The sequence below is a fragment of the Pinus tabuliformis genome, chromosome Q (assembly GCF_031772625.1).
Source record: "Pinus tabuliformis cultivar Carrire ecotype Pingquan chromosome Q, CPIR1, whole genome shotgun sequence".
Taxonomy (NCBI): Eukaryota; Viridiplantae; Streptophyta; class Pinopsida; order Pinales; family Pinaceae; genus Pinus; species Pinus tabuliformis.
Genome location: NC_142296.1, coordinates 82,644,855 through 82,665,520, shown reverse-complemented (window position 1 = coordinate 82,665,520; position 20,666 = coordinate 82,644,855). Strand labels below are relative to the sequence as shown.

Below are 20,666 nucleotides of genomic sequence, written 5' to 3'. Positions count from 1 at the left end.
ATCTCTAAAGTTTGAGGAGTGGTAATTTCTTCCAATCCTTTACAAGATATGGTCGGATTCATTTCTTGATGCTCAATGTGATCTTTCACTTCTTGAACATTTTTCTTCTTGATATGTCCTTCTATCTTGATAGTTTGAGGAGTGGTAATTTCGACCAATGAATTATAAGATATGGTTGGATTCATTTCTTCTTTCTCGATGTGATCTTTCACTTCTTGCACCTTTTTCTTCTTGATATGTCCTTCTATCTTGAGAGTTTGAGGAGTGGTAATTCTTGCCAATGCTTTACAAGATATGGTTTGATTCATTTCTTCTTTCTCTGGGGTGGGGTCCTGGCGTGTATCCTCTTCTTTTGATGTTTCCTGATCCTTTTCTTCCTCCTCTTCATACTCTATGTAAAATAATTTCTTCTCAGCACACTTATGACCTTTAGTGCATTTGCTATCACAATTGTAACAAAGCCCTTTTTCTCTTTTTTCTTCCAATTGTTGTGGTGTAACCCTTGTAGGTTGTGGAAGGTTGGGAGAAACAACACTTCCATCTTTATAGTTGTGAGGCGTATGCTTCCTGGTTTCCATAATTTTGCTTTCTAGTATGTCACAAAGCCCTTTTACTCTTTCCAATTGTTGTGGTGTTGCTCTAAAGAAGGTGTTGCTCTTTTTATCCTCATAATGTGCTATCATTTCCTCCATGAAAATTGACCACGTAACAAGTTGTTTATGAGAACAAAGCCCTTCATACCATAAAAATTGATCCGGTTCTAAATATGAAGATGCAATACATACCTTTTGTAACAGTGGTACACCATGTAGATCAAAATATTGCTCCATCTGAAGTATCCAATTTACCGGATCTTTGCCATCAAACTTCTTCATCTTGCTTTTTCTTGATTTTAGGAGCTCGATCTTGAAACGACTGTAACTCTGTACTTTCATATCTTTAAGTTCTGAAATTGCGATCTGTAGTAGTCCTCTGCGTCCTCTTTCCAATGCCACCAGTCTGATCCAAATTGGATTCTCCAAGAAAGAGTTATGCACAATCTCCCAAGATGACCTGATTATAGACCTTTCCAGAAGAGAAAACTTTTATGAAGTGCCACGTGTCACTGTTTGGACCTTTGGCTCTGAAAAATATATACAAGAAACTGCAGTCCGTCCTCTTTTTGTACCTTCTTACGAAATTTCAATCCAATGCTCAGAGAGAAAGTTATGACGATTTTCCCCAGGTCACCTGTTTGGAATGTAATTCAGGAGTCTGCAAAAAGACCAAATTCCTCAGATCATATCTCCGCAAATATAGTGCAAAAAGCACTGAAATTCGGACTCGAGATTTAGCGCGATGTCTTCTCAAATGGGTTTTTTTCCAGCTTTTGAAACGTCGCAGAAAAAAAGTTATAGCGAAAATGCCACGATGACTTGTTTGGAGCAGTGAAACCTTAGAATCCAAAGCTCTGATACGAATTGTTATGAAACCAGCTCAAGAAAAGATAGAAAAGATAGATCAACGCCTTAGAATTCAGCCTCTTCGAGGGGGCAACCTCCTTTACATTACATAAATGAACAATTCTTGGATGATACAAATGAAAATACCTCCTTACTATATATAGGAGTCTAAGGGGTCATACCATAATCAGAGCCGACATAACAATAATAATGTAAGGGCACAATAATAACAATAATGGGCTTCTATGTGGCACAATAGTAACAATATGGGCACTACATGGGTACATCAATATAATAAGTGGGTTGTACTAATAATAATAAGGGGTTACACTAGTAGTATAGGGTCCTAACAGATTCTCCACTAGAGCCTTGAACTCCTTGAATCGACAGAAAACCTCATCCTTGGTTTTAAGAAAAAAAATCCAAGTTTTCCTTGAGTGGTCATTAATGAAGGTAGGAAATACTTGGCACCATTGAAAGATTTGACAGACATAGGTCCACAGATATCTGAGTGTATCAGTCCTAATACACTCTTGGCCCTGTGTTTGCTCCTAGGAAATGCCGCATTGGCATGCTTTCTTAGAGCACATCCCCTGCATACATCATCTCGTTCCGTACTCAGATCCGAAACTCCTGTTACAGTGGTCCTGAGAATTCTCAGAGCTGCATGGTGCAAGTGACCCATCCTTTTGTGCCATAGTTCGTTCAAGTCCTTGTCCCCATGACTGCCTATCAGTGCCATTGGTTATTCTAGTTGTAATCTATACAACCGATTACTTTTGATCCCGATCTGCAGTTTCTTTTTCCAGCTCGGGTGTTTGACGTATACCTTTTCCTTGATGAAGTAGACGTCATAGCCCTTGCCTTGTAATTGTGACACGGAAAGTAAGTTCATCCCCAATCCTGGTACATGCAACACATTTGTGGCATGGAAACGCTCTCCCGATTATGTCTGAAAAGCTATGGTACCCTTCCGTACTGGAGTACACCCTTGTTCCCCATGGTGATTGAAAGTTCATCTTCTCTTCTCGATATTCTGAGAAACACTCCCTGATTCCCGTCATATGCCACGAGGTTTTACTGTCTATATACCATACTTCTGATGATGCAGCACTAGTCATGAACTCCACTTCTTCTTCCATCCTAGAAGCCAACATAGAGAAATCGAAATCTCTTTCTCTTGTGCAATCTTCAGAAAATCTGCGTGAATCCCCTAAGGTGGATGCCTCTGCATCGTGGTCTCGACCCATAACTGATTTTCCTTTCTTGTCTCTGATTACTTGTTCTGATACCATGTGAAAATTCTATCACTACAACAACTAATTTACTTTTCCTACTTATTCCACCATAAGTTATTCATGAAATCACTTCAATAAACATTAAAATAAATACTGCTGCAAATATCACACCGTAATACAGAAACAAACATATGCACAAGAATCAACACATTGACACAGATATTTTGGACTAATGTCCCCGAAAAAATGCAATGTGGGAAAACCGATGCAGCAAGGGAGAATTTTATTATTTAGCAATTTTTTAGTACAACAGGGTGCCAAACTGGCTCACCCACAGATAGACAAATTCTCCAGCACTTCTTCTGATCCCAACGTCAGTCCTGTTGACCTCTGCGTGGCCTGAAACCCTTTGCGTCAGCCTATTGAGACTCTGCGCAACCTCTCTGGCCTTCTGTGTCACTCCTGTAGCCTCTGCGTGGATGACACATGCCCTGCTGGCTCTGCGCAGTCTCTGCTGCCTCTGCGTGGCTTCCTCTGGTCCTGCATCTGCCTCTGCGCTAATCTCCCGTCTCTTTGTTTCGTACTTGCTGTCTCCTGACTACTCACCAGACCACTGGTTCAATTTCTCAGCTAACCTCGCTCTAGAAATTGAACTGACTGGTCTCCCTTAGTGTGTTCTCCAAGTGACCCTCAAGCCTCCTCTTATACTTTTTTCGTTGACAAATCAACGACCGAGATTAAGTCCCTAATCAATGGCTAAGATTAGATTTGGCTTGATCCATGACTTTTGGACCATTCTAACACAGTTTCATATTAATTCACATTAATATTTTATTTTCCTTAAGTTTAGACTTAGGGATTACATAAAAAATATTAATTATTTTAATATCTCCCAAACTGTTTAGAATCTGCCCAAACCCTTTCTGGGTATTGGAGATCTCATTTGCCTTAGCCTCTCCACCAAGTTTCATGGCTAGAGCACATTTGATGCTACCCCAAATCAACAAAATGGTTGTTTGGTACTTTGGGTGGTGAAACTCCTTAAGAAAATACATTAATAACAATATGGAAAATACATGTAACTAGGGGGAAAGTGTGATCTTTGTTGATTTGGGGTAGCATCGGATGTGCTCTAGCCACGAAATTTGGTGGAGAGGTTGGGGCACATGAGATCTCCAATACCTAGAAAAGGTTTGGGCATATTCTAAACAGATCAGGGGATATTAAAATAATTAATATTTTTAATGGAATCCCTAAGTCTAAACTTAGGTAAAATAAAATATTAATGTGTATTAATATGAATCTGTGTTAGAATGGTCCAAAAGACATGGATCAAGCCAGATCTAATCTTAGCCGTTGATTAGGGAGTTAATCTCGGCCGTTGAGATGTCAATAGGAAAAGTATAAGAGGAGGCTTGAGGGTCACTTGGAGAAGTACACCAGATGACCAGTCATTCTATTCTCTAGAGCGGGGTTTGCTAAGAGAGATAGAACCAGTGATCGGGAGAGCAACTTAGGGGCATTGAGTACAAAGAAACAGAGAAGGCATAGATTGTGTCGGGAGAGCAGCGCAACAACCAAGGAGGGTGACGCAGAGCCAGCAACGGCTCACGCAGGGCCACGCAGAGGCAACCAAGTGCTGCGCAGAGCACCAGAGGCGCCGACGCAGCTAACGTAGAGGCTCCCAGAGCTGATGCAGCCCTAGAAAGGCTGACGCAGGGCTCGTGTGAGACAGAGAGGGGCTGACGCAGTCCAGTTTGGGCAGACGCTGGGGTTGCAGAGCAGTTTTGTGCTGAGGAGTTGCTGGAAGGGTTTTCCAGGGTTTCAGCCAGGAGATTCTCTCAAACTATGAGGTATAGCCGCTAAGGAAATTTTTTGTTGGGTAGGCCAGTTTCGGCACCCAGATTGTACTCTGATATTGCTTAATAAGAAAACCCTCAGATAGCTGCACTGGTTTTCCCACATTGGGTTTTTTCAGGGACATTGGTCCAAAAATAATGGTGTCATGTGGTGTGTTTGTTCTTGTTTCTTTTAGTTGCTAATCTGTAATATGTTGAGCATGCACTGGTGTTTATTTTTAGTATTTACTTTGTAAATAACTTGTTAAAGGAAAATTAACAAGTAGTTGGGAATAAATCAGAAAAAGTGCATGAAGGGTTTCTAAACTAAGTAAATTTAGAAACTTCAACAATCTCTTTGTTATACCAATAAAAGTTACAATGTTGCACCCTTTGTGGTCCTTGCCCTAACTCCTCCTCTCACCATAGCTCATAATCGAGTGTCATTGTGTTCTATAGCTTATCCCAAAGAGAAGTGGGTTCTAAATTCAACAACATTTTGTTATCTATAACTTTTCTCCCTTTGTTCCATGGAGAGTATGGCTTATATAGATGGGTTTGAGAAACGATTAGATGTATCTAGACACTTTGTTGACCAAGTTTGATATGGTCCTTTCATCCTTATCTTCCAGATCTGATCATTTTTTACCTTTTCCATCCTTATCCATTTGCATTACCAACCCTAGCCACTTCAACTTTAATTTTTGCTGAAGAGTTGGAGCATTGCTACTCTCCTTGCTAGACCAACTGAAGCATTGCAACTCTCCCTGCTACTGTACTAGGGGCTTGGAGAAGTACAACTAAGTTTTTGATAGGATTTTCATAAACTTTCTCTTGCCTTATAGGCTTCATTTTGGGTTGCTTCCCTAATAGATCCAAGGGGGTGTTATTTTGAGCTATGATAGACCTATGGGGTGTCTTTTTGAGCTATAAAACATTCTCCCTAATGTATAATATCGAAGGAGAAGTTGGTGGACGAATTACATTGTAACTATCGTAGTGTGCCAGGAAAATGTAGGGAACCAAGGACGTGGAACCTACAAAGGGCTACAATAATCATAGTCAGATACATATGAGATACATCTTTGAGGTAGGCATACCCATGCTTGCTACCAAAGGAACAGAGCATGGATGCTCATACAATATATTGCGCACTCAGGTCATCTCTGTCACAATATACCACCTTACTATCATTAGGGTTTTTAAATTGCATTTCCATTGTTTGGTAGTCCATAGTGTGCTTTCCCAATGAATACAACCATTGAACCCCCATTGCCATATTGATATTTGCAAGATCTATCACATAAAAATCACTAGTGAAATTATAATTACCAAGTATGATGCTCAAACTTGGAATCATTAGTGTGCAATCCAAGCTGTACCCATCTGCTACAATCACATCAAGGCCTCCAAACTCTTCTATGGGAAGTCCTCTTTTTGCTACTAATGCTGTATCAATGAAGTTATGTGTAGCTCCTCGATCAACCAACATTGTGATGATGCGATCAACCAACACTGTGATGCATTGTCCCTTCATGGCTCCCTTGATCTTGAAGATGTAATACGAAGGGGTTCTAGATAGGGATGCAATCTTAACTTGCGGTTGGGTTTTCTTCTCTTTGCGAGCTTTTTCCTCTTCTTTAGCTTCCTCATGGGATTGTTCTTTCTCTAGTTTGCTAAGCTCATTTTTTGGGTGGGTTCTCCTTTTTCGTCCTCATCGCAGGAGACCACTTCTGTGTAGTGGAACTTTTCTTTTGCCTAAACAACGGTGTCATGGTTCCCATGGTTCCTTACCTAAACAACGGTGTCCTAGTTCCCATGGTTCCTTGCTCGTGAAACAAAGTTTCTTCCTTCTTAGCTCACTTCAGGTTTCTTCATCCAACCTGTCCCTTTTTGGCCAATCCCATTGAAAGGTTTCTTCTCCTTATCTTTTTGAGGGATGAGAGGCTTGGATGGGGCCTTAGATTTGGTGGCTGTATTTCCCATGTCTTGAGTCTTCTTGATGGCATCCTGAAGGGTTGCTGGATTGAATGCCTTGATCCAACCTTGTAGGGGTTCGGCCAGTGCCTCTGTAAAAAGCATAACGAATTGTTCTTCATAAATGTTTGTCACCATGACTGCGATTCATTTGAATTCTGTAATAAATTCTTCATGCTATTTGGTTTGTTTGAGCTGTGCCATTTCTCTGAAGTGTATTTCTAGGTTCTTTTGATCAAATCTATCTATCAACCTCTGCGTAAAGTCCACATAAGAAGTGATGTTCGCATGTCCCAAAGTGACCAGTTCATGATGCCACCAATCATTTTAGGTGTAGTGTGGTGAATTGGATGGTGTCAGCTTCCAACATAGGCTTGAGCTTGAAGCAGGTGTCTAATTTTCGCACCCAAGCTCTTGTTGAACATTTAGATAATCCATCAAATGAGGGGAGGGGAAGTTACCTACGTTGCGCATTAGGTCAGAATTCTGTTGTTCCTTGGGTCTATTCTAGAATCTGATATTGCTGTATTCCCGAAAAGTTACAACTGCTTGAGTTTTCTCTTCCAGTGCTGCATACTCCCGAACGTAGTCATCAAAGAGTCTATTTGGATTTGTTGCTTCTGGAGTTGTCGTTGCTTGATAATTTATAAATTGAGGAAGTAATGGTTTGTGATTTCTGCTACTGGTTGCCCAGGTATTAGTGTGTACAGTAGGACCAGGGTTATGGTTACTGCTACCTTCAATGGTGGCCATGTTGTTGCTAGCAACATTTAGGTTTCCTAGAAATTGAGCCTTTAGTTGATTGAATTGCCTTCGCCCTCGAGCTAATACCCAGGCTATATCCTGTTGCCCTCGAATCTGTTGAAGAATGTAACTAGGTCCGATCTTCATAATTGTATATGAGTCATAATGAAATGTATTTATCAAAATAAAGAAAAAATAATAATAATAATTATTATTATTATGACTTAGTAAAGCATGGGTTTCATGCTTGGGTTGTCATGTTTTAGGTCAAAAGTCCCCATTAAGGACTTCTAGGTTTTATATTAAGTCACTAGAGTCATTGTCCATTTTATGAGACCCTTCTTGGGCTTTTGAATCATGTAAAAAGAATTATTATTGAGTAAAATAAGGCACTTGTCACCTCCACACCAATTCGGCCTACATGAGGGTAATTCGAACTCCAGAAAAGGCTATATATAGAAGTGCAGTTCAATTCATTTGGAGTATCTCACACACAAGTTCGATACTCAAGAAAGAGCAACAAAAAAGTGCAAAGTTGCAGAAGGAGGAGGAGAATTGTAGGGAAAGACAAGATCAAATTTTTGGGCTATCTCTCTCTCACACGTGAGGAGTTACTGGGCTACTGGTGGGGTCGAAATTCTGGATTTTGCTGCGGTCAAAGTTCTGATGTTGGGTCGAAGTTCTGCTGTTGGGTCAAAGTTCTACTGCTGGGTCAAAGTTTTGTTGCTAGAAGTCTAAACTCTGTTGCTACAAGAATGAAGTGCTAGGTCAAAGTTGTTGCTGGAAGGTCATCATCGATAGAAGAAAGGAAGGGTTGACTTGGTGATTGGAGGAAGTCTGTGTCTAGGTCAAGGAGTCTTGGATCATCTCATGAAACTATTGAAGGAAGAGTTGTTGACTGGGTTTTCCCCTAGATAGGGGTTTTGCCCTGGCTGTTCACCTACATCTGGTGTCTTTGATATTCGTGTTATGATTTTGGTAATTGCTTGATTAACTAAGATAAAAGAACATAAGAAAGTTAATACGAACATAAGAATATCACAAGTAATTATCAACATAAAGAAAATATTTCTGCCTTTTTGATTTTCCAATAGAATCAATTGTTGTCCTTGCAGTAATATGCCAGTCATTTGCTGCTACCCCAGACTATTGCATTTAGTAAGATGCCAGGATCTTGTTCTCCTTGCCCTACTCTATCCCCCATGGCTGAATGATGGGTGTTTCTTTTTTTTCTTACTGTGACGTTGCTGGTATCTGCTGGAAGCATACAAGGCTCATGAACTCACAAGCTGGCAAGATGCTTGTGCTCTGATACCACTGCAATGGTGTAGGGTAATTTTTCCCTACGGTTTATTAGGGTACTAGGGTTTTAACAAAATTTCTTTTTCCCTTTCATCAGTTGATTCAATACAAATAATGTCTTCTTTAATGAACAATACTAGCTTCTCAATGATACAATGAACAGAGCAATGTAGCATTCAATGAATTCAAAGCTCCAATCAACAAATGCAATAAACTCAACAGTACAATATATTGCTCAACAGATCTACATACAATATGATACACGTTCAATGGCGACAGGCAAAACCAATTTAACAATGAAACGGTACCCTAACCAGAGTTCCAAAAGTTGTTGACTGCTAAAGTCTACATGAAATGTTGTTTGTTCAAAATATTAGAGTTTGCCTCAAGTGCGTACTCCTTTCCTGCCTCGGTCCACTCCAATGGACTTGAGCATGTTTTTCCTTAGGAACCTGCCCACTCTGCTACAGGATTCTGTATCTACTTCAAGGTCTTGGATCTCCTACAAGAATCTGTAAAACTGTCTTAGAGGGTTAAACGGTCTTCAGACTGCTTGGATTACCATCCAAATCACTGCAAAAGGCTTGGTCAGTCACCAAATTGCTTCAAGGACTTCGACTATCACACAATGGTGGTAATCTCACAAGAGCCCTCGCCTTTGCTAGATTTTGACCTTCGCTTGGCCCCGGATACTTGTCTGCCTTAGTAGTAATGCTTCAGAGTAGGTCTGTCCCAGAACTTCGCTTCCATTTTCCCTCAAACCAGACTCGCTTGACCTTAGGGACGAATGTGACTTCTTCTTGCTTTAGTTGCTACCTTAGAAAGAATTTGTTTGATTTGATAACCCTCCGCAAACCAAAAGCTTCTTTCAATAATCCTGTGCGAGAACAGAGTAGAAAAACTAGGAAAATAGAACTAACTATGGTGGAATCTTTCACCACAAAAGTTAGTATAGGAGAAGGGGTCTTAAAACCCTCAGAGCTAAGCTCAAGAAAACAGAGGAATTGATCCACACTTGATGGTGCCTCATTTAATCTCAACCCTCTTCTATTTATAGGTCTGCCATGGGCTCCAAAATGTGAGGGCTTGTGTGTGCAACCCATAATTTAGCCCTAGCCAATCCAATTTTTACCCAATGTTGCCCCAACCAGTGTGGAAAATGTCTGCAAAAAATCCCGATTTAATCCTAAAAATGCGATTTTTTTAACTAAACGATTTATTCCCCCGACTTTTTGGCGACTTTTTCAGAAAGGAAAAAATCCCGATTTAATTGTTATAAATCGGGAGTCGACCCAAAAAGTTTGCCTCCCTCCCAGGCCGCAAAGGCGAAAATGATATAATTTTCTCCTGTTTAATCTTAAGGCAGAGAGTGGAATCTTTCAAACATAGCCCTAGAATTTTGGTGATAATGTTGCGCTGTGCAATTTGTTTTGTTGTTGAATCTTAATTTCGAGCATTATAGTTGGTTGGTGTTACTGAGAAAATTAATTGCGTGGTTGCTATATTCTGTTGAATGTTGAAACATATACGACTATTATTGGTTTGCTCTTCTTATGTCTGCAAAACAATAGGGATCTATATGAGATGTGCAAAAAATATAGAGAAGAGACATTAGCCAAAGGCTAAGCTATCAGAAGGCTACTATAAGAAACTGAGAAGACTATGAAAAAGAAGTGCATACCTACCTCGACGAGCATGATTGTGAGACATAAGAGAAAGAGGACGAGTATCCAGACTAGCAAGCAAGGAAGTGTAAATAACTAATGAACATTCCCAAGAATCAACACTGTTATGATCATATTTTTTGTGGATAATGTTGAAAAACATTGGTGATAAAATGCACTTAGAATGCAAACTGCAAGAGTTTAACATCCTTTTAGTGATCGAATTCACATGTAAAGAATGACATTGTAGTAAAACACTGAAAACACCTCTAAACTATGACTTCGACTCTAGATGTTAAAAAAAATAAAAAATAAAAAATGAATAATTTTGTGTTTTGTGTTTTTTTTTGTTTTTTTATTTATTTAATTTTGCCGACTTTTTCAAAAAACTCCCGACTTTAACGAGTTTTTCAACTTTTGGACCCTTGCCGAATTAATCCCGACTTCGACTTTTTCCACATTGGCCCCAACATAGGAAAAATTGGGTTTTTATCCCTTTAACAAGACTCTAGCTTACGGGGTCGGATAGGCTATTTCGTCCTCTTTTAGCCATCAATTTGGAGAGGACATTACAATCTGAAAAGAACATGTTCCTACCCATATTGCTCAAGAAGCCTGGTTTCCCTATTGTCAATTTGCATTGTTATTATGGCAGAACTGCTGTTTTATATGCCCAAGGGGACAATAATCTGTGTGCATTCTGAGGAGAAATTATTCTGGCATGAGAAAGTCTGCAAAATGCAATTTATTGCGTGGGTGACTTATTGAAGGAGCCCTTTTGAGTAAATATATGACGATGAATGATTTTCTTCTTAGTATGTTATGAAATAAATATTTGCCCTTTCCAACCTGCATTGATCAGTACTAGGATCGGACATGTTCCCACCCATATTGCTCAAGAAGCCAGCTTTACCTACTGTCAATTTGCATTCTTTTTATGGCTGAACTGCTGTTTTGTCTGCTCAAGGGGACAATAATCTGTATTTATACATTCTGAGGAGAAATTAGTCTGGCATGAGAGAGTCTTAGTGTTGGTGTGACTTATTGAAGGATCCCTCTGAGCTATATCTCAAGGTTTATTGAACGTCAACCTTGAGGTTCGAAATTTGGTGAACATAATTTTTTTGTGAGGTTTGGCGAACCTCATCGAACCCCATAGCCATTCACCAAGTTCATAGATCAAAACTCATAATCACGTGTCACAACTAAAGTTGTAATGTATCATTGGAATAGCCATTTACCAACTTCATAGATCAAAACTCATACTTTCATGTGTAATATCCCTAAGGGAAAATTAACAGTAAATATGCAAAGCAAAATAGACAAAAACACCATGAAACCAAAGCAAGCAATCAGACCACGAATTTGCATCCAAAACTGCACTGTGTACTCATTTTATTAATGGAAAGAGGTGTACAACAAGGTGCTGGAATGAGTGCACCTGGGCTTGCTCTAGGCAAGCTAGCAAAGCCCCAAAATGATCAGTGAATCACCCTCCTCCAATCTGTTGCTAATCTGCCCAAGTGCTGCACTGTAGATGCCCATAAATGTGCTGCTGCCTGAAAGGATCTGTTGCTAGGGCCCTCTCCACTGCTCAGAAAATTCCGGGAAATTAATCCCGACCTCTACTCAAGAAACCTAGAATAACCCATGAAGGGTTTGGCCAAAGCTTGACCTCGGAAATTCGACCCTCTTTGGCTTGAATGGCTCTTCTGCTAGGCAATTCGACCCATCTGAAGATTCTGCTGCTAAATGCTCCAAAAATAACTGCAAACCCTGTTAGAAGGCTCCCTAGACTTTCCCCCCAAGTTTCCTCCACAAACTCCCCTCACTCCTCAACCCACCGGAGTGTCTCTAGCCAAGACTGCGCAGTCCCTGTGCTGCTGGTACGATTTGGAACTAGGTGAAACTCCCTCCTTGGGCTGGCACTCGAAGTCCACTGAAGCAAGGGCTAGGATCTCCGCTCGGAAACACCCGGTGTGCTGAACAACACATGCAGACTTGGCTCACTGCTCAAGCGTGCTATGTCAAAAGACAAATTCTGAAAATGATAGATGATGAGCAAAATGAGAGCCCCTCCTTCCTTTTGTTGATTTGCCTCCAAGATTGCCCATGTGGGCCCACATCGAATTCCTCTCACCAATTTCGCTCCAATGAGAGTGTACTCTCCATGTGGGCCGAAATTCCCTTGTGGTGGCCCCCACGCTCCACCAAAGCCGCAATCTTTCCATCGAACTCTAATGTTGGGGTGCCTCTCATGCCAAAAATCGAATGTGGGTCCCCTAAGCCCACTTCTCCTAAGTGTAACCATGTAATACACCAAAATTGAGCAAAAATTGATATTTACTTAGTGAAGCACTAAGTAGGAATATCACATCCTGTCACAACTCGCTTGTAATCTATCCTGGTAATATCTGAGTCTGTGATAACTTTTTTAATGTTTATTGATATTTATTTCTTACTATTTTATGCTATATTTCATTTTAAAGTTAATATATGTGTATATATAGAAAATGCCTATGGACAAACCTAAAGGCGAACCTCATCAAAAAATTCAAACTCGAACAAACCTAATCATTGTTGAACCTGAACTTGAACCCAAACCATGTGACTTAGCCTCTGAGTAAGTGAATGATGATGAATAATTTTCTTCTTTGTATGTTAGGAAATAAATTTTTTCCTTTTTCGACTTGCATTGACCAGTACTAGAATTGGGCATGACAATCCTTTTGTTTTCAAAAATTATGTAATGTATTTTATTTTGTCTGATGTTTGTGTCTTTAGTAGTTTCCTTGAAAGCAACTTCCTTACAACTGTCTATGATCTGTTGCAGTTTGCTCCCATTGACATTCCTCCCGCTGTGGATGCGTTTATGAGACATTGGCATCCTGATGCTGCTATTTTTATGGAAAGTGAATTGTGGCCAAATCTCCTCCTAGCTGCTTCTTGTAGTGGGGTATGTAAATTATTTATTTGCTATATCTGTCTTGTATTGTGTCAGAGTAAAAGAAACAAAGAAACAATTTCTTAAAAAGAAGATTTTCATACTTGATGAAAAGGAACCTCATGCTTTTCCTCTATGCAGCTCTTTGGGTCTGGAATATGAATGATTTGTTGGGTATATGTCAGATAAGACATATAGATCTATGGGACTATTAAATACAGGAATTCAAATTAATAATGTGGAAGTGCTAAGGCAACTCCTCAGCACCAAAACAAAAGAAATACAAGTGAAAATGAAAACAGTAAATGGTAAACCCTAATAAAGAGTGAAGTAGAAGCAGAGTTGGAAGAGGAGCTTTTGCTGTTATCATCAATCACTGTAATGTAACAATGCACAACCTGATAATGCTCACTAGGGAGTGTCTGGGAGTGAGAGGGATCAACTACGTAAACCTGGGAGGAGCTTGTGAGTAATCAAACAAGGCTCTCCTAAGTTATAACATTTGAGGTCAAAATGAAAGAATCTATTAATGTGCATCTGACTGCTTGATCTGGGTCTGGTGATGTTCTATAAGTGGTTACATATTTGTGGCTTTGTTAAGTCTCACTAACCTAATGTCCCCTTAATCCACTGTTGGAGATTCACATGATTCTTGATGTCTCCAATCGTTGAGATAAAGTAGAAGAAGGAAGTGATTAACTTGATGGAGCTCAATTAGTCCCATAAGAGTCCACTGTTTGTGAGTAGTCACTTCTTGGATGTAGAGAGCCAGACAATTCTAATTTGAATAGCAAAAAAAGTAGTACGAAACTCACCAGAATATTGTTATATAATATATATGGTGATATGTCCTCCAAATTAAAATGATTAGAGAAATGAATTCCTTTTATTAAATGAGATTTTTATTGTATACACAGTACATTGATCTCAACAATATTTAATAGGTCATATCAGCCATATAGAAACACGTTTCTTTTGCGATACTAAAAGTAGGTGCAATCTTGGTGACATACCTTAACACAAAAGTTTGGGAATATGGTGGTTTTTGACGAGAATGTAACAGAAGTTACAGAACTGATACTTTACTATAGGAGGTGACATTTGGGATTTTGGACATGAGAACATAAAAGGGGGATTCCTTCCACACCACTGTAAGGGTCTTCTTAGTTGAAAGCCTTGTCACTCAAAATCTAACTACTTTCATTCATGGCTAATTGGGGGGACCCTTGCTGAAACAATCACCAATGAGGTGACTATAATCTTGCTAGAGTTGGTTGTGAATGTGTTTAATTTTTTGTTTTGTTCGGATGGCCATCTAACAAACATGTTTCTTCACAAGTGATAGGTTCTCCACTAGCAATGGTAAGGAGCAACTTGGGTTTGCTACTCATTTGGCTTCACTGCAAATTTTGGAAATTTCTTGAAGGTTTTTTGAATAGCCTTACCACTAGTGTTTTTTTTCTCTTTGTTCCACTTAATTTGGGCCATAATTTGCGATGTTGCCAACTCTTTTGGATAGTTCTTCATGCATCTCCTTCATGCTTCCTTCAATCTGTTCCTCCACCTGTTCCTGCCACTTTGTTAGCTGAGAACTTCCTCGATCTCCTACTACTGAGGAGATGTTGGTACTAGTCACTGTACTCGAATCCTGTGACTGTCCCTTTGCTTGTTCTACCTGCGGTCCTTGCTACTGCTGGACTAATGGAACATCTGATGACTGATCCCCTGTAGGCATCTCTTGAGATCTTCTAAAATCTTTGTCTTCCATGAACTTGACATCTCGCCTCACTACAATCTTCTTCCTGCTAGCAATGTAGATTCTATATGCCTTTGAGGTCTCGCGATATCCTACGAGATACCCCTTTTCTGCAGTCTGATCCAACTTACTGTGCTTCTCATCTGGAATGTGATAATAGGCCACACTCTTGAATATCCTCAAATGACTTACCTTAGGTTTCTTCCCGGTGAAGATTCCCTCTGGTGTTTTCTCCCTAAAGCTCTATGAGGTGTTCTGTTTTGAATGTACACTGTTGTGTTGCATGCTTCTGCCCATAGAAATCTAGGCAAATCCTGATCATACAACATGGCCTTTGCTGCCCCGACTATAGTTCTGTTCTTCCGTTCCGCTACTCCATTCTATTGTGGATTGTAGGGAGCTGTCCACTTTCTTTTGATGCCTTTCTTTGCGTAGAAATCTGTGAAGTCTTTATCCTGTATTCTCCACCATTCTTGGAACATAGTACCTTGATCTTTTTCCCTGTCATGTTTTCTATGAGAGCCTTGAACTCTCGAAACTGATCAAAGACCTTGTTAGGTTCCTATACCAATAGGAGTCATAATTTTGAATGGCTAAGGTTAAGCCTTGTAATATGTACATACCTTTGCTTTCTGCAATGTTTTCCATATTGAAAAATCAAAAAATGAAAAGAGGGCATGTCCTAAAAGAATAATCAATGGACAAAAAGAATAAGAAAAGGTCCAAAAAAGTGAAAAATATGAACCCCAAAAACAAAAGACCATGAAAGTGTGCAAGTCAAAATGCCACTACTATTTACTTTTATGCATAATAATGATTGTGTGTAGCTTGTTATTCATGCCACAATCCATGGTAATCAAACTATTTAATCTTGATTATGCCATGCTTTAAATTTCATGTTGATAGTTAGAGAATAAAATTTGACCAAACTGTTTAATCTTGGCAGATCATTAGATAGGTAGAGTAAATAAAAGGAGCTCATCAGTTTAATCTGAGCCCTTGGATGATATAAGGTTAGAATTAGATAGTTTCCTGCTTTAAAAGAAAATGGATAAGGGTTTGCTAGCTTAAATGCACCCAAATAAAATGAAGAAAAAATGGTAGGATGAGTAGATGGGTAAGTAGAAGAAAGGTTGTAGAAGTATGTTGATTGATTAGACAAAAGCACATTTATCATCTTTCAACATATATTTCAAATGTGAATGGGCAATTAATCATGCATAAGTTTTACAAAGTCAATTAATTAACTTCCCCCATTCATTTCACCCCTTTACTTTACTAATTTCCCATAAATAAAGTTCAAAGTACTTAAACCCTTAAGTCAAAGAGGCTCAGAGCATTTCTTTGACTTTTGGAGGGACCAGACTCTTGGCTCAATGACTTATGGATATTAAGTACTAAATTCCCCTCATAAAAGTTCATCCCCCCCTTCAGTTCATTCATTTTTCTAAATAATGTTCCTTTCCTAAGGATAAAACACTTTTTCCTAGGAAAAGCATTCCCCCCCCCCCCACATAAAGCATTTTCATATCAAAAACCCACCAAAACACATTAGCCTAAGTTATAATGCATATATGTGAAAAACATTTGAATCGCGAAAAAGCATTTGCTTAGTGTATTGTGTCCCTTTTCTGCCCATTCATATTAATTACTAATTTCATATATAAATTCCCGGAAAACCCACTATCTCGTATATATTTAACTCCTTTATACAAAATAACCCCACCCCTTAGTTTAGTTATAAACTATATGACTACCCCATATCCCGCAAAATATATTAAAATCCCGCCCTCAGTCTTTAATCCTGTGTTAAAGAGTCCCCGATGAGATTAAGCTCTAAGATAATCTTATACTGCCGGTGATTAGACCCATGGCCCCCCTGAAAACTTTTTGTAAATCACTGTGCAAGTCCATCTCCTGATCATCGTTGATCATCCCTCCCCCTCATCCAACGACCCATAATCATATCGGCCACGCTCGATGTCCGCCCTTTAACCGCCCGAAAAAGTGGTTTTCCTCTCGGCCCCCGATGCTACGTGTCAGACGATGTATGGCATCGGGCGACCCCTCCCGAATACCACCAAGCCCACAAAAGAGGTGCGAAATAAATTGCTCACTGCCCTCTCGCTAAATGACAAAACAATACACTGTTCACTTTGCGCCAAAATTCAAAAAAATCAAACCTTTACCCATTTAAACACAAAAACCCCAGTTTGTGCAGTGAAACCCCGTGTAACCCTTCTACGCCACCTGAAGCCTCTGCTGACCAAGTCAAGCATGGTTTACCTCTCGAAAGCACTTTGGACTCTCTCCATAGACCTATAAAGCTCAATAAAGCCATTAATGACCCTCCCTGTCAACCCAACGTTTTCCTAACAATTTGTTTTATTTTACAGGCGATCAAAAGACCGCAGCCTTGGATAAACAATCTTAATACTAGTCATAAGACCTGTTTACTCCGAGATTGTTATCAAATCTATTCAAACAAAGATGGAAAATAAAACATACAGTTAAAAGACAAGCAGAGGAAACATGAAATTAAATGATTTACTGTTGAAATAGACAGTAAAAACCTAAAATATACAGTGAAGGTAAAAAGACACAGTAAAGAATAGTCAAAGTGTATCAGGGTTAAAAAGTATCAGATTGAAGACCAAGTCAAGTAAAGCAGCTAGCATGAAGACAAACAGTAGGGAAGACAGCTACAAAGCATACAGATTCATGTCAAAGTGAAGACAGATGAAAAAACAGAGCGGTAAAAGTAAACAATAAAAGTAAACATGGATGTAGTAAGGGTTAAACAGAGATGAAAACACTTTCACCAGCAACAATGAAGTTTATCTAAAGTAAAAGTGAAAAACAGTTAAAAGAAATTTAAGGTTAAAAGATGAAATCAGAGCAGAAATGGTACATTCTTTAGAAATTTCCTGTTTAAGTCATAGTTTTGCAGAAACTATTGTGGCCAATACAAGAAGTATTTTGAGAAACTGGAGGAGGTTTTTGTTCCTAAAAGGCCAATCTACAAAAACCTATTTCACTTTGTACACAGGTATTACAAAAGCGAGATAAATGCATATCTTCACAGCCTATTTTTTCGGACTGTATAAAGTCTTGTTTTAGACATAATTTGCAGAGAATGTTGTGAACAGCTGGAGCCGAATTTTGGGAAACTGAGAGCGGTTTATCTCAAAAACATTCTTATCTACAATAACCTCTTTCACTTTTTACATATCTAGTTCGGATTCAGATATACAAAGGTATCAATGGACCCTAATTTTGCAGAATTGCTGGGGTAGAATGCACAAAGAAACGATGCAGTTAGTGACTTGGATGTCTCATCATCAATTAAGAGTTGCTATCAAATTCAACTTTCTCTTCTTTGTCACCCTCAATCCATAAATATAGTGTCAAATAGATTCATTAGTTTTGAGTGTTCTTTATTTAAGTTCTATTAATGTAAAACAATTTGAGATATTTGTAAACCAATCTTGATATTTTTTCAAGATATTTTAGTTTAGAAATTGTATAAATACTTCTTCATTTGAAGTATTTTGTGTGGATTCAAAGACATTTATGTAGACTTTTATCTAAAATCAAAGTGCTATTGTATCAAGATTGGATTGGCTTGCTGGATCATGGAATAAAGTTCAGACATTTTATAGGATTCTTGTGTAAAGCGAAAATCAAATAAGTATTCTCTCATGTGTATTATTGTTTTTCCTTATGTTTATTAATAATCATATGTGTTTTTATGAAATCTGAATGGTAAACTAGGAATGATATTTCAGAACTTGCTTTAATGCACTCTGTTTTGATTGTTTACCTTCTTAATGTTTTCTGCTAAACTATCTTAGTTAGGGAATTCTTAAATGCTCCCTTACTTCCATAGTTTCTCTTTGTGGTCTATGTAGCAAAGGATTCTTAATTGCTCTTTGTTGATGATCACCCTCTATTCCTCATTCTGATCCCGGTCTAAGGATTCTTCATTGCCCTTTTACCCTGGTTAGAATCATTCCATCCATCAGCCCTTTGAAGATTTGCCTTTTGCTTTGCTAGCCTGCCCTGTGAACACTCCCTTTAATGATCTGATCCAGTTATGCTATCCTTTTATTGAATCCATAGCCCAATGGCTTGAAGAAACTAGCTCTATCCATCTGTTCCTAGAATTCCACCACCCAATCAAGATCAAAACTTTATGAACACTAAGAACTAGCCTAAAATCCCACCCAAACAAAGTTAAATTATAAAGAGAGAGCCCTCTTTGGACTTAGGTTGGCTAGAACCTGAGTCTGAAGATTGGTTTGTGGTTACCTCAAAAATCTCTTTCTTTAACCTTGAGAAATTTCTGAGTGATAACAGACCTCATCCTTGGTCTTTAAGAAGTAGATCCAGGTTTTTCTGGAATGGTCATCAATAAAGGTGACGAAATACTCGCCATCGCTAAGAGCTCTGGTGGACATCGGGCCGCATTTATCTGCGTGTATCAACCCCAACACGCCATTGGCTTGGCTGTCACTTTTGGCAAACACTGCTTTTGTGTACCTCCCAAGTACACATCCTCGGAATAGATCATTGTGTTCGGTGCTGAGAGCTGGAACTGTTGTTACAATCTCTCTGAGCATCCTAAGTGCTCCATGGTGCAAGTGTCCCATCCCTCTGTGCCATAGTTCGTTCAACGCCTTCCTACTGTTGTTATCACTACCTATCAGTGCCATTGAAGAATTGATCTGCAATTTATATAGCCTTTTGCTTCAAGCTCCGAGTTGTCTGACCTTCTTCCAGCTAGGATGGTTGACATATACTTTCTTGCCCACAAAGTATACATCTTAACTCTTGTCCTATAACTAGGATACTGAAATTAGGTTCATAACAATCCTGGCACATGCAGTACAATCGTGGTGCTAGTGCTGGTTCCTACTTCTGTCTGAAAATCTATGGTGCCTCTCCCTACTGGAGTACACTTAGTTTTGTTTCCCATAGTGATCTGGAAGTCCATTTGCTCCTCTTGATAGCTCAAGAAATATTCCCTTACTCTAGTCATGTGCGTTGAAACTCCGCTATTAGTATACCAGACACTAGTTGATGCCGATCCTGATAGAGACGCAAACTCATCTTCCAATCTGGAAGATAATTCTGAGGCTTCTTGACTATCCATAATTTCCTGTGCTATTTTTCCTTCCCAACACTGAATTCGCAGTTGCAAAATACATGTCCTGCTCTGCATGGAAACTGTTGCGCTGCTCCCTCTGCCTTTGACAAATCTCAATCCGGAAAATTTTATTCTTTGTCGACTCACTCAGAGAATTAATTTTCCACGAAAATTTGCCCACCTAGCCAATGGACTGCGCAACCTCTTTGGGGTTTCGAACTGCTGCCTATGCAGTGCTTTCAAAATCCTTCTTCCATCTACAATTGAGCTCTTCCTGCTTAACCTGGTTCTGATACCATGTGAAAATTCGTTGTCTTGAATTTTACTGCAGCAATGTATATACTTTCTTCTATTTGTTAAATTGATTAAACAAATTCTTTGCAGTTTTCTATGGCAAATATCGAAACATATACATTGCAACCTACACAAATAAAATTTTGCGGAAAATAAAAGAAAAGAAAAATACTAGCACATATATAACCATAATGATGTAGTTATTTTTGGACAATCCTCCTTGGAAATATGGGAAAACTAATGCAGCAGATGAGGGTTTCTTTTATTAATCTTCAGCAATAATTTGTGTACAAGATATAGATAGCCAAAATAGAGGAA

At 39.0% G+C, this 20,666-nt stretch overlaps 1 protein-coding gene across 3 annotated transcripts in view; it reads left to right on the top strand.

The window, feature by feature from the left end:
* KDTA (KDO transferase A) overlaps positions 1-20,666 on the top strand; it is a 414,892-nt gene that overhangs the window by 135,839 nt on the left and 258,387 nt on the right. For all 3 annotated transcript variants that reach the window (XM_089383918.1, XM_089383917.1, XM_089383919.1), the window contains exon 4: positions 13,039-13,161. In XM_089383918.1, coding sequence (XP_089240044.1) covers positions 13,039-13,161 — 123 coding nt within the window. The remainder of the gene's footprint in view (positions 1-13,038; positions 13,162-20,666) is intronic.